Here is a 15,184-nt window from a genome sequence, read left to right on the forward strand (position 1 = left end):
ATCTCAGTCAGAGAGTTTTCTTGAAGACAAGTTCCAATGGGACCAAAGTAAATTTGGGGTTTCATGAAACAAGATTGTCAGAACCAATAGAACCAACATTTAGTATCAGTTCTAACAAAGGTAAGGCTTAAAAAAAAATTGACTGCATTTCAAAACGAAATCATTTTGTTTTGTAAAGATTATGCCTTCCTTCTTTCCATTTCATGGTTCTGAGAATAGAAGATATAGGATGCAACTTAGATTGTTCTGAAGGAAATCAAGACAGTTGGTTTGGGTTCAGTTTCACATCTGGACAGCTGCATGCTTTTGTAAATATAAATAAATGAGAGCTACATAAATGCAAAATTTCCTTTGCACATTGAGCCAAAATTAGCAAGGATTGTTTATTGTCTGTGTCATTCTGGTTTATTTAAAATAAAGACAATTGATGTGACATTTGATTTTCTGAATGCTTTTACAAAAGTGTATTGATGATATTTCCTTTTTAGAGGAAGCATTTCTAAGTCTATACACAACCCTTTTATTTGTTTTTAATTCATCTGCTTAAATTATTTTTCCCTGCAGGTTTAGATACTGACCAGGTTAATACTTTACCATGGCACTCTACTTTGATCACCGAATAGAAGCCCCTGATTCAGCTGGGTCTCCTTCCCATATTACTTGGCATCCTCTTCATCCATTGTTGGCAGTTGCTTCTGTCAGCATAACTTCTGGAGGAAGTGTAGATGTGTACCTTGAACAGGTGACTTAAGTTTCCATTTTGATCTAATCATCTTTTTCATTCAATGTATATTCATTCAACTATTGAGTACTTCTGACACACCCAGTGTTGCTTGGTATTGTGGGGAGTACAAAGAAGTATTTTGTTATTAAGAAAATTAAAGTGTAACCGGGAAGAGAAAACTAAACTACTTGAAGCAATTAGAGATAAATTAAAGTGTCCTGGAGTGGGGTGGGGGTGGGGGTGGGAAGCCTGGGTTCAAATTCAGACTCGGGCATTTCCTAACTATATGATTCCTGGCAAAGTCACTTAATCCCAATTGCCTAGCTTTTATCCATCTTTTGTCTTCAAATGGATATTAGTATCCATTCAAAGTCAGAAGTAAAGGTAAAAACAAGAAAGAACTTAAGTGCTAAACTGTGACTATAATGTTTCAACACTTCCTGATGGCAAACTTTTAAAAATACATATTACAGAGTTCCTTTCTTAAAGAATATAAGATACTAACTACAAATTAGGTTTTTATGATGAGCCAGAGATTAATTTAATGTATTGTCCTATCAATTAGGTACAATGATATTAGGCTAAATTTTTACTAATTGCAGGATATATTTTAAGACATGCATTCTTGAATGAATCCCCAATATCAATATGAATTCTTATTTTTTGCATCTTTTTCATAAAAATAGAGTATAATATGTGTAGCGACATAACTTAGTCTGTAAAACATGACTGCCTTTTCATAAAATTAGTCAATCTTCTTTCAAGTTATTTTCTTCCCACACAAAAAATTTTCCTTTTTTTTGTCTTTGACTCTTTCAGTAGAGAAATGACATAGCCACACCAGAGCTTTGGAAAGATTGTTTTGGCTGCTGAGTGGTAGATGAATTTTAGAGGGGAGAGATGGGAATCAGAGAGATGAGGGCCAGAATCTAGAGTAGGCATGTAAGTAGACATGAGATAATTAATGTGAGACATTTGGGAGAGTTGGAATTGATGGGACTTGGCAACTAACTCAATATGATATGTTGAGGAAGAAAGTGTTTGCTTAGATAATTAATATTTACTTATCTGTATATATAGGACAATGCTCCTTGAAGAAGCTCCTTGAAAGCTCTAACAATTTTGGTTTTATCTTTTAATTTCAATTGCCTAGCACAGTGCCTTGTAATTAGTTGATACTTAGCAAATACTTGATTGATTGAATTAATTTGAACTTTAAAGAATATATTTTTTTAAACCTTTGCCTTCTGTCTTAGAATTGATACTGAGTATTGGTTATAAGGCAGAAGAATAGTAAGAGCTAGAAATTGGAGAGAAAAAAATGACTTGCCCAAGGTGACATATCTAGGAAGTGTCTAAGGTCAGATTTGAGCGTAGGACCTCCCACCTCCAGGCCTGACTCAATCCATTGAGCCACCTAGCTTCCCCTTAAAGAATGACTCTTTAAATTTACAAACCTAATCATTAGCTTCTAGTTGTCCAATTGTAATTTTTAAAGAATGAATTTTCTTCTATGAGCTTTTGAGCCTCCTTTTTCATTTGGCCAATTCTGCTGTTATTTTCTTCTTGCATTGCTTTCATTTCTCTTTCCTATTTTTCCTCTCCTTTATTTTGAGTTCTTCCAGAACTTGAGAACAATTCATATTTTTCTTTGAAGCTTTGTGTATATTTGCTTTGCTTTCACTGTCCCCTTCAGAGTCTGTTCCTCGCTCTTCTTTGTCATCATAAAAATTTTCTATGGTTAGATTTTTTTTTGATGGTTTGCTCATTTTCCTAGCCTTTTTCTTGACTTTCATTTTTATCTTAAAGGTGGTTTTTGTTCTCAGGATAGAAAAGGCATTTTCTCTTAAAAGTCAGTTTTTCCTTGATGCTATCCTTAACTCTATTTCTGAGTTTCTGCAAGTTTCATTTCTTCCAAGGAGATATGATGTGAAGATGGGGTTAACTCTACCCTGCCCATTTTTAGATTTAATCCCATATTCACAGATGGTCTATGTCCTAGGAGTAGGGGAATGATCCTGACTTTGAAGACTAGATGTGCATGAATGGCAAAGGAATCCAGGGTGGAGAGTCTGGAATAGGATAATCTCATCTATTGGAGCCTTTCCCAGAATGATCTGATTACTTAAAATCTCCTGACCATGCAAATTTTCCATGCACTTTTGGCTCTCTTTCTCCTTTTTAATTTCCTTTTGTATAATGTCTCTTCCCCTCTCCCCCAATTAGATTGTAAACCCCTTGATGGCAAAGATTTCTTTATATCTCCAACACTTGGCACAATTCCTAGTCCTTTTTAGGAGCTTAATAAATATTTGTTCTTTTAAACCCTTATTTTCTATCTTAGTTACACTTCTAAGACTTAAGGACAAGGACTAAGTGTGCAGAGTTAAGTGACTTGCCATAGGCCACAAAGCTAGGAAATGTCTGTGACCTGATTTGAACCCAGGTCCTCCTAATTCTAGGCCTGGTGCTCTATCCACTATGCCACCTCCTAGCTGGGTGGCCCTGGGTAAGTCCCTTAACCCCAATTACCTAATCCTTGGTACTCTTCTGTCTTTGAATTGACAGAAGATAGAAGATAAGGGCTTAAAACTAAAAAAAAAAGTGCAAAATGTTCTAGGTTGTGAAATTTGGAAAATGAGCAAGAATTGTAGCATCTTAAATTAGAAGGGACCTCAAAGACCATTTAGTTTAACTTCTCCCTACCTAGGGATCCCTAGGAATCCTAGGTAGCCATCCACCTTGTTTGAAGACCTCCTGGGATGAGGACCCCACCACCTGCTAAAGCAATTTATTCCACTTTTGGATAGTTCCAAATTAGTAGTTTGTTCTTTAAATCTGTCTTTCTGCAACTTCCTCTTATTGCTCATAGTCTTGCTTTCTAGGACCAAGCCAGTATAAACTTCCACATTACAGTCCCTCAGAAACTTGAGGACAGCAGTTACATTTTTTCTTTTCTAGATGAAACATCTTCAGTTCCTTCAATGGATCACCCATATGGTCTATTCTCAAGGTTGTTCACCATCCAGATTACATTCCTTTAGATATTCTTTAGCATATCAATGTCCTAAGACCCAAAATTGAATATTTAAAAGTCCAGATGTGGTCTGGACTGAGTGTGGTGGAACTATATCACCTCTCACCTAAAAGAATACAAAATTTCTCAAACTAGCCTAAGATCACATAGACCAGTGGTTCCCAAACTTTTTTGACCTACTACCCCCTTTCCAGAAAAAATATTACTTAGCGCCTCCTGGAAATTATGAAACTATTTATTGAACTCAGAATAGAATGTAATACAAAAAAAGTGTGTTCATCACTGCTTCCCTGGATTGCTGCAGCACCCATCAGGGGGTGGTAGCGCCCACTTTGGGAATCATTGACATAGACCTTTTTGGGTGCCATATCACTCTTATAAATGATATAGAGCTTATAGTGTCCTAAATCTCCCAGATATCTTTCAGATAAACTTGTCTAGCTATGCCTTGTCTATCTTATAATAGTGACACTGATCCTTTGAACCCAAGTATAAGACTTTACAATGGATCCATGTTCAATTTCATTTTTTCTAAAAAATAATTAAGTCTATTTTTCTATGACTACATGTTTTATGTTCTTTCCCTCCCCTCCTCCCCCTCCTCCTCCCATAGCCAACAAGCAATTCCACTGGGTTTCACATATATCATTGACCTATTTCCATATTATTAATATTTGCAATAGAGTGATCATTTAGAGTCTACATCCCTAGTCATGTCCCCATCAAACCATGTGATCAAGCAGTTGTTTTTCTTCTGTGTTTCTACTCCCACTGTTCTTTCTCTGGATGTGGATAGCGTTCTTTCTCATAAGTCCCTGAGGAATTGTCATGTATCATTGCATTGCTTTTAGTAGTAAAATCAATTACATTTGATCATTCCACAGTGTTTTACTTTCTGTGTATAATGTTCTCCTGGTTCAGCTTTTTTCACTCTGCCTCACTTCCTGGAGGTCATTCCAGTTCACATGGAATTCCTCTAGTTCATTATTCCTTTTAGCACAATAGTATTCCATCACCATCATATACCACAATTTGTTCAGTCATTCCCTAATAGAAGGGCATCCCCTCATTTTCCAGTTTTTTGCCACCACAAAGAGCGTGGCTATAAATATTTTTGTACAAGTCTTTTTCCTTTTATCTTTGGAGTACAAACCCAGCAATGGTATGGCTGGATCAAAGAGCAGACCATCTTTTAAAGTCCTTTGGGCATAGTTCCAAATTGCCATCCAGAATGGTTGGACCAATTCACAACTCCATCCATGTTCAATTTCATCTTGAAAATATTTGACCTGATGTACCCTGTCAAGACATTTTTCTATCTTGTCATATAGCCTAACCTTTCTATCCCTATCTTTGTGTCATCTTCTTAAATAGTTTTTCCTTTTCTCTCTCACACTTTACTAAATATGTCACCTATACCTTTATCTGAGTCATTGATTAAAAAAAAAGGTAAAAAAATCAGGCCAAGCACAGATCTTTGGTAGGGACATAGAAACCATTAATATTATTTGGCCATGTAACCATTTCCAAATCCATCTCACTATTCTATTGTTTTTCTGATATCCCATCAACCTTTTCATAATATTAGCATGAGAAACTTTTAAAATGTTCTGCTAAACTTAGTTAAACTATAATTATAGCATTCCCTTGATTTACCAACTTGGTTATTTTTCTATGAAGGAAATGAGTTTAGTCGTACCTTATTTTGATAAAACTGTCTGGATCTTTGTGTTTACTTCTTTTCTAGATGTTCACTAGCAGTTTTTTTTTTCACAATATGATCTAGAATTTTGCTAAGAGAATCAAATTTTCTGACTTATAGTTTACAATTATCATTATTCTCTTATTTTTTAAATTGAGATGTTTGCTCATTTTAAAAAATCCCTTAGTAGTGTTTTGTTTTTTTCCCCTTTATATGTAAAGACAATTTTTTGGCTTTTGTTTTCTAATATTTGAATTACAAATTCTTTCCCTCTTTCCTACTCACTCCCTAAGACATTAGAAGATGTTAAAAAATTTGATATTGTTACTATCTACAAAATATATTTTTTTTATTTGTCATGTTCTGGAAGAAGACATGTAAAAATATGAAGAAAATAAAATTTGTGCATTATGACTACATCACTTCTTTCTCTGGAGGTAAATAGCATTTTTCATTCTGATTCCTTTGGATCATTGTCTTGGATTATTGTATTGCTGAGAATAGCTAAGGCATCAAGCAGCATTGCTGTTACTGTATGTACAAAGTTCTGGTTCTGCTCACTTCACTCTGTATCAATTCATTTAAGTCCAAGTTTTTCTGAAATCCTGGTCATCATTTTTTTTAGCACAATAGTATTCCATTATAATCATATACTGAGATTTGTTCAGCTATTCTCCAAATGATGGGCATCCTTTCAATTTCCAATTCTTTGCTACCACAAAAAGAACTGCTATAAATATAAATAAATAGGTCCTTCCCCCTTTTAAAAAAATTTCTTTGGGATACAGACCTAGTAGTGGTATTATAGGATCAAAAGGTATATACAGTTTTATAGCCCTTTGAACATAGTTCCAAATTGCTTTCTAGAATGGTTGGATCAGCTAATAGATATTTGTTCTTTTTAAGGCCTGAAGTCCCTATGCCATTTTCTATGATTTCTCAAAGATCCATTACAGTTTCCTTAGTAATAAAACATGCCCAAGTTCTTTCATTACTCTGTGATATATTTTATTTGGGTATGGTTGACTTGAACTCATTTTTGTTCTGTTCTTTTTCATCTAGTCATGTCCTTATCAGAAAAGACAGAAATAAATCGGGAATTGAACAGCTCAGCCTATTCTTTTCTTTTCTTTTCTTTTCTTTTCTTTTCTTTTCTTTTCTTTTTTTAAATTTTAAACCCTTAACTTTTGTGTATTGACTTATAGGTGGAAGAGTGGTAAGGGTAGGCAATGGGGGTCAAGTGACTTGCCCAGGGTCACACAGCTGGGAAGTGTCTGAGGCCGGATTTGAACCCAGGACCTCCTGTCTCTATGCCTGGCTCTCAATCCACTGAGCTACCCAGCTGCCCCAGCTCAGCCTTTTCTTAATAGTCCATTATCATCAGTCCTTTACTATCATTTTGTCCACCCTGAGTTACAGTATCTTTAGTACTTGTGGTCTTATTTTTTCCTTGATTCTCTTCTTTTTTTTCCAATAGAGACTTAAAAAAGAAAAATCCTTACCACCTTTTTATATTCTTTATTTTGAGCATTCTGGGTGATATTCATGTTTTTGTCTCTATCTTTCTTTTTTAATCGTGCTTCCATCCTATTTGTCTGTGATTTCCCTGTGCATCCACATGAAACTCTTTACATGACTTTCCCTTTATTTCCTAATCATAGATAATGAGGAATTGGGAGGCAGAGGTGATGGACTAGATCTCTTAATCCCCAGGGGCCAAGAATTTAATTTTTGAGGGCCTCTCATCTCTCCTGAGCTGACTCTGCCACCTTTCCCCACCCCCAATTCTAATATAGAATGGTTGTGCCACCCTTAATTTCTTCTTCAGCAACCAGGTCCAGAATAGCAGTTCCTCTTTGTGGTTCTTCTAACTTTTTTGCAGGATGAAGGCAGTGATGGGCTTTGACAATAAAAAAAAGAATTAACAAGAAAATGCAATAAAACATTTTCTCTGTGAATCTCCTGAAAACTTTCCCATAAATACATACATCAGTGGAACTAGTGAATATATGGTACATTTATGTAAAAGAATAGACTTTAGTGTGATTTTAGTTGCCCAGGGCAGTAAAAGGTTAAAATGACTTGCCCAGGGGTCTTAGGTGACTTAGTGGATTGAGAGCCAGGGGGTCCTGGGTTCAAATATGGCCTTAGACACTACCAACTCTATGTCTCTGGACAAGCCACTTAACCCCAATTGCCTGGCCCTTAGCAATCTTTTGCTTTGGAACCAATACTTGGTATTGAGAAGGTAAGTGTATAAAAAAAAAACACAACCCCCCCCCAAAAAAAAAAAACAATGGCTTGCTTAGGATCACATAGCCAATTTGTATCAGAATTGGAACTTGATCCTAGGTCTTTCCAGCTCTTAGCCTAGCTACTATGCTACCTCTAACTAATTTTATTATCATATACTTTATTTGAAATCATATATATGCGTGTATACATATGTATATGTATGCATATATACATATATATATGCAGATGTACATTTTTTTAAACTCTTACTTTCTATCCTAATAACAACCCTGAGATATAAGGGCAAGGGCTAGGCAAACAGTATTAAATGACTTGCCCAGCTAGGAAGTGTCTGAGGCCAAATTTGAACCTGGGTCCTTCTGACTCCAGTCCTGACATCTATCCACTGAGCTACCTAGCTGCCCCCTTAGTCATATATTTTAAAAAACATTTTTGTTCTGCAATTGATTTAAGTTCAGCTAATAGCCATATGGTACCCGAACCTTTTTTGACCTAGACAGTCATTTAGAACCTGGCATTTGTGAAGTTTATTTTTCCTTCCTCAATGATCTAAGATCCTTCAGATTCTGATTCTTTTCTGTAATGTTTTGGGCATGTGTTATCTCCTTTCTGAGATTTATAACAGTTACATGTGTGCTGTTTGTGTTGGTATTTAATAATACATATCACGATGCTGTTGTTTAATTGCTTCTCATATATGTCTTATGTCTGTAGTGAACTTATAATACCCCTTGAGGGAAGGGACTATGCTTTTTCTATCTCCCACATTATTTATCATAGATCTGAACATATAGGTGCTCAAAGTCTTTTTGAATTGAAATGTTATAACTTAAGTTTGAATTGATATGTTAAAGTTAATGAACACTTTAAATTTAACATTAATGTAATGAAACAGGTTTAGGCACCTTCAAATATAACCTCAGATTGATCCTGATCCATTGATTCCTAGTATTTTTGTAATATAGTAACAGATGGTTTCTTCATTGCGAGCTGTTATTATCTCTTTTCCCTTGTAGGGTGAGCATGTGCCTGAAACCCACATTGAGAGATCATTCCGAGCTATGTCCCTGAGCTGGCACCCGACTCGAATGATCCTGGCTATTGGCTGGGAAACTGGAGAAGTCTTAGTATTTAACAAGCAGGATAAGGAACAACACCCAGTCCCCCCCACCCATACTGCTGATATTACAGTTCTGACCTGGAGCACAAATGGAAATTGCCTTGTGTCAGGGGATAGGGTGAGTAAGACAAATTTTTACTTTCCTTTCCATAACTTTAAAACTTCTAAAAATGCTCAGTCGTTGAAAAGAGTTGTAGAGATACAGGTAGGTGGCTCATTGGATAGAAAGCCAGGCTTAGAGAGGAAAGGTCCTGGATTCAAATGTGATCTCAGATGCTTCCTCATTGTACAACCATGGGCAAGTCACTTAATCCTAATTGCCCAGCTCTTACCTGCTCTTTTGCCTTGGATCTGATATTTAGTATGAATTCTAAAACAAGGTAAGGGTTTTAAAAAAAGAAAAGAAGATGTAGCATAAGCTAACAGTCAGAATTGGTGAAATACATGAAGGGTAATCTGTGATTTCTGTGTTTTCTGTATTCTATTGATTGTGAAAAGTAACCTTTAAGGTTTAATGACTGATTTTTGCTTCATATTCAGACCTATAGTGTGTGCCATCTTATGTGGCATTTGTGGTGCCCACATCTCCTTGTGCCTTACTTTCAATAAACTCATGGACAGACAGCTATTATTTTACTGTCAACCAATGGATGAATGAAAAGCAGCATTTATTAAGCCATTACTATTTGACATGTGCTGTGCTAAACACATGACATTCTAATAGAAAAGAGGGTCCCTAACAGTTGCTGATCTTAGGACCTTAGGTACCAGGAGCTTATAAGGGCCTTAAGAGGCAACATACATAACAGCATAAAGGAAAACTGAAAAAGGCTCTTTTCATTGGAGAAGTCGCAAAAATGGAATGTAGAACTATAGGAGAGTCAATTGCCAAATCATTTCCAGAAGCAATGGTAGCATTTATTTTATTATTATTCTGACAACAAGATTTATGGAAAGCAGTTGATGAGGTAGTCAAGAGAAAGTTTATACACTTCTTGACTCTGTGATCCTGGTCAAGTCACTTAACCCCAATTTCCTAACCCTTACTATTCTTTTCTGCCTTAGTACTGATACTGAGTATCATTTCTTAGAAGGTAAGGGTTAAGGAAGGAAGGAAAAAAAGAAAGAAAATTTATGCATGTGGTAGCCAGGTAAATGACAAAGAATTGGCCAAGTTGGATGGCCAGATGGCATATGAAGTGTGGTCTGGGGTCTACGGCCAGCTAGATATACTAGACTGTGTGTTTGGTCAAGATTTTGGAGGTCCAGCTGGGTGGTTCCAAAGCTGAGTGCATTATCACCAAGGGCCATGTTGGTGAACCTGTGGCACGTGTGCCAGAGGGGGCTGATCCCCTCCCCCTCTCCACATGTGTCAGAGAACTTTCTTCACATGATCCGCCCCTTTGCCCAGCTGTCAATGGGAGTTCTTCCTTCCTCCCCTATCTGGGGGTAATGGAAGGGGCTCACATGCAGCGTGAGAGTGCTGTTTGGGTACTGGGTTTTTAAAAGGTTCACCATCACTGCCCTAGGGCATGGTGTTAAGAGGACCAGTGAAGGGCCAATAGGATGGCAAATGAGAGGGTTTATAATTTTTTCCACCAGGTGGCAGTATATGCCAGCCCCCAGGCCAATGGTCTCATCTAGGTCGTTTGACACACAAGTCTTTCTTATTCTTCTGATGCTTTGACCCACTGACTTCAAAGAACTAAATAAATAAAAATTCTTATTGACTGGGTTCTAAACTCATTCTAGGGGATGAAACAAAATATTGCTTTGGAATATTTAGAATATGATATCTATGACTCTACCCCACCTCAGAAATTTTCTGCTCTCAGTTTTGTGATTCTGCAATAAACCACTACATCCATAAAATTTAGGTAAACAGCAATTGTTGGCCACTTGGTTTGTTTAACATATTGAAAATGAAAGAGAAAAGTTCACTATTCCTATGTAGATATGCCACTTAATCCTATCCTGCATCTTCCCCCTGTGCCTGAAAATTATGGAAATGGAATAATGGATTGGTGCTTGATCGTAGGATCCAGCTTTGTATGCTAGATTGAAGTAGAAAATACAAAAGAAAAGATGAAGGCAAGAGTGGGGGAGTAAAGGTTAACTGGTCCTTTTCAATAGCCTCTGATGTTTTTAGGAGCTGCTCTGGTTCCTAGTTGTACTTGCTTAAAGACTGCCACTCTGATTTCCCTCTGTATGGAACATAGTTACTTGCAATGGGGAGTTCTTAAACTGACAGCTATAACTGTTTTTATATAACGATTTTCTCTGCATCTGAATGGCTAAGTCTCTCCTAGGCTGTGGCCACACTGGCCACCCTCACCACAGTGCAAGAGTTCTGGTGCCCAAAGTCATCTGCCATTAGCAGTCAGTCACTTGGGCTTCACCCAGAAGCAATCAGGTGTCCCTATTCTTTGCATGGAAAGGAAAAAATAATTCATATATTTAAAGCAAATGGGAGCAGACAGCTAAATGGCTCAGTAGATTGAGTGCCAGGCCTAGAGACAGGACTTCCTGAGTTCAAATCTGGCCTCAGACACTTCCTAGGTGTGTCACCGTGGGCAAGTCACTTCGCCCCGATTCCCTACCCTTACTGATCTTTTGTCTTGGAACCAAAAAATACACTATTTATTCTAAGATAGGAGGCATACGGATTTTTAAATAAATAAAATGAAAATAAGCCAAATGTAATGAAAGAGAGAACCTATTTCCATATGTTTATGTATTCTCTGTCACTATTCTCTCCTTTGATACCTCTTGTTCACCCTGAGTTTCATGCTCTTCTGGAACTCTTCAAGGTGAGGGCAGGAAATGTTTTTGCTTTTATATTTATATCTCTTTTACTTAACACAATGCTTGCTCCTTCATTTAACTAATTAAAAATTTCTTTAGTAATGAATTAAAAGGAAACAGTCCTGGCAAAAGATATTTTACTACCAGAATGGATTTTGTTTCATTTTTTCTTTCCACTGAAATCCATAATTAAGGAAAATAGGTGAACTAGAAGAGGAACCAATTAATTAATTCAGGTTCTTTCTAGGTATAGTCAAATATAAATTAATAAATGGCAAATTCTTTTCTCTCAAATTTTAAATTATTAAGGAATGAGGACTTTTGGTCTCTGACACTTCTCTCACTAACCTTTGAATATGATATGTGTAAATGGAAGTCATAAGATCATAGATTTAGAACTTGCAGGTATCTTCAAAGTCATTCTACCCTCCTCCTCATTTTAACATAAGGAAATTGAGTGCTAGAGAGGGAAGGTGACTCACCTAGGGAGGTACAAGGATAAACATATGGTTTAAACTTAAATTATTTGTCTCTTAAACCCAGCACTCATCGTACTAAACCTTACTGTCTTTTAGCTGTCCTACCTACAATGATTTTACTTAAATCTCTTACTATAGCAGAATCCTCACTATACCTCTAAGGTTAATCTAGTTCTTCAGAGTTCTTTTGCATGTATTCGTATTTTATGGGTAAGTGTTGACTAAAATACATATCAGATTCTTTATACCTTTAGGACAAAATTATGAGGTCAGTTTATGGTGTATATATATCATATGATAGCATTTTCACCACTAAATTTAAAAAGTCTGTAGATCTTTCATCTAATTCACACAATTTTAATATTATACCACTAACGAAAAGTGAATGATCAAGTCTTAAATATTTACATGAAATTTTTATTTATATCTCTTGTTTTTTACATTATTTGTGTAGTCTGAATGAACTCTTAGCGTCTTTATGTTACTTTCCACTCACACTAGGAAATCAGATTCCCAGAGGCAGCTGCATTACCCCCCTCAGGGACGTAGGGGTATTGGGATACCTCAGGGATGCTGAGGAATTGGGATATCTTTCTGATGCTAATGGTTCAAATCCCTATTCTTCCCTATATTAATCTACAGTGATAACTGCCCAAATTTCTTTTTTTTGAAAATTAATTTATTTTAAAGTATTTTTCCATGGTTACATGACTCATGTTCTTTCCCTCCCCTTTTACCTCTCCACTCCTGGAGGCAACAAGCAATTCCACTGGATTATACATGTATTATCACTCAATACCTATTTCCATATTATTCATTTTGTTAATAGAATAGTTTTTTAAATGCCAAAATCCCACATTCTATACCCATATAAATAAGTGATATATCCTATGTTTTTCTTCTGCATTTTTACTCCCACAGTTCTTTCTCTGGATGTGGATAGTGTTCTTTCTCATAAGTCCTTTAGGATTATCCTGTATCATTGCATTAGTATTAGTAGCAAAATCAATTACATTTGATCATTCCACAATGTTTCACTTTCTGTGTACAATGTTCTCCTAGTTCTGCTCATTTCTCAGCATCAGTTCATGGAGGTCTTTCCAGCAGTTCATATAGAAATCAAGAAGTTCATCATTCCTTATAGCACAATAGTATTTCATCACCATTATATACCACAGTTTGTTTAGCCATTCTCCAATTGAGGGACATCTCCTCATTTTCCAATTTTTTTGCCACCATAAAGAGCGCATCTATGAATATTTTTGTACAAACATTTTTCCTTATTATCTCTTTGGGGTACAGACCCAGTAGTGGCATTATTGGATCAAAGAGTATGCTTTCTTTTAAAGCCATTTGGGCATAATTCCAAATTGCCTTCCAGAATGGTTGGATATAACTGCCCTAATTTCATTTGACTCATGAATGTCTCATGATAATCATTAATGACCAGTTGATATCAATTATATATACTGAGAAGTTATAGCAAACACTGAAGTATAGAAACAACCCCCACCCCCAAACTGGGCTATATTATCTCCTCTACTTCCTCAGTCTCTGGAGAGAATGGGATCAAACTAGTATTCTCCTCACCAACTTCGCTTCCAAATACTCTGTCGACCTGAGGGATGGAGTTGCTTGCTTTTCCTGTAGAATAGGACATCTCAGCTGCTGGGTTGAGTTGCTGATAGATATGTTCAAGCAGGTCATTCTTCAGAACTGGTTTCTTCCCAAGTTTGGCCTCTAGACATCTGGTAGCTCTTTAAGCCTTTTGATATCCCACAAAGTCCTGTACCAAAGGAAGCAAGACAGAAACAAGAGGTGGCTCCATTCCTCACATAGGCTTGCCCAGGAAGCTATATGTTCCCTGACCAACCCAGTGAGGAGGGAGGAGGAGAGAGGGAAGGAGAAGGACTTATATCTTTATGGCAATAGGAAGGAAAGAATGAGTTTATCTGTTTAGACCTTTGTATTTATTCTCAGTTCTGGTTCAATAGCCAACCAAAAGTCCCCTCTTCACCATTCATTGAGTAGATGGGAGATGATCATGCATATTTGCTCATACACTTGGTATCTTCACACATTCTAGAAATAGATTCACAAAACACATTTTCTTTCAGACTGGGCCCTCATTAGCCAGTTCCCCCAATACATTTCCCATTGTAGTCCTCTTCCCACCCTCTATCCTCTGATAATCCCTTATAACAAAGAATAAAGAGAAAAAAGTTCAGCAAAACTAATTGACATATTGAAACAATTTTCATTATATGTAATATTCCCTATCCAGGAATCTCATCATCTTCAAAGAAGCAAGGGTAGGTCTCATTTCATATCTGCTCTTTGGAGGGCTAAACTTGGGCATTACAGCTTCAACATATATAGTTTGTATTGTTATCATTTATATTCTTTCCATTTACCTTATTACCATCATGTATATAATCTTCTGGTTCTGCTTAGTTTTTTTTTGGCATTCATTTATTTAAGGCCTTCCCATGCTTCTCTGTATTCATATTCCATTACATTTTTGTGTCACAATTTGTTTAACCGTTCCCAATCCATGACCATCTCCTTTGTTTCCAGTTTGTTGCTTCTACCAAAAGTGATCAGGACTGTTTTATCTTTTACCCAACTCATCTCTGGCTCCAAGAAGTTATAACATGTGCAAGAGCCACATTTTGGTAAAACCATCTCAGCAGATTGTCTAAACCAGGTTGAGGATAACTGATAGGTTTCAAACCCAGAGGTGAGTTAGGGGGATGTCTTTTCCAAACATGTATAGACTTTCCCTGGTAGAATGGGCAGATGAGAACAGTTCATTACAATGATCATGAAGGCAACTAAAGCAGGTGCTAAGGAACCCTTAAAAGCTGGTTAGACATTGAAGACATCAAGGTCATCTACTTCATCCTGGATCATTGACGGTCATCCTGACTTTTGTCTTCTGGTCACCGGACTTCAGTGACTCTGGAAGAGAGAGAGAAGCTGATAATTTTGTGCAACTCTGTCTCAATTAAATCCAAATCAAGATATTGCCTCGTGATGTTATTGGTCCTCTTTGAAAACA

General features: G+C 36.6%; 1 protein-coding gene across 1 annotated transcript in view; it reads left to right on the forward strand.

Annotated features, from left to right (window-relative positions):
• The first annotated feature begins 595 nt into the window (after positions 1–595).
• Positions 596–15,184, forward strand: part of IFT140 (intraflagellar transport 140) — a 204,100-nt gene continuing 189,511 nt past the window's right edge. Inside the window, exons 1-2 of the mRNA XM_044657419.1 lie at positions 596–742; positions 8,736–8,957. Coding sequence (XP_044513354.1) covers positions 596–742; positions 8,736–8,957 — 369 coding nt within the window. The remainder of the gene's footprint in view (positions 743–8,735; positions 8,958–15,184) is intronic.

This window comes from Gracilinanus agilis, chromosome 1 (genome assembly GCF_016433145.1).
Source record: "Gracilinanus agilis isolate LMUSP501 chromosome 1, AgileGrace, whole genome shotgun sequence".
Lineage (NCBI taxonomy): Eukaryota > Metazoa > Chordata > Mammalia > Didelphimorphia > Didelphidae > Gracilinanus > Gracilinanus agilis.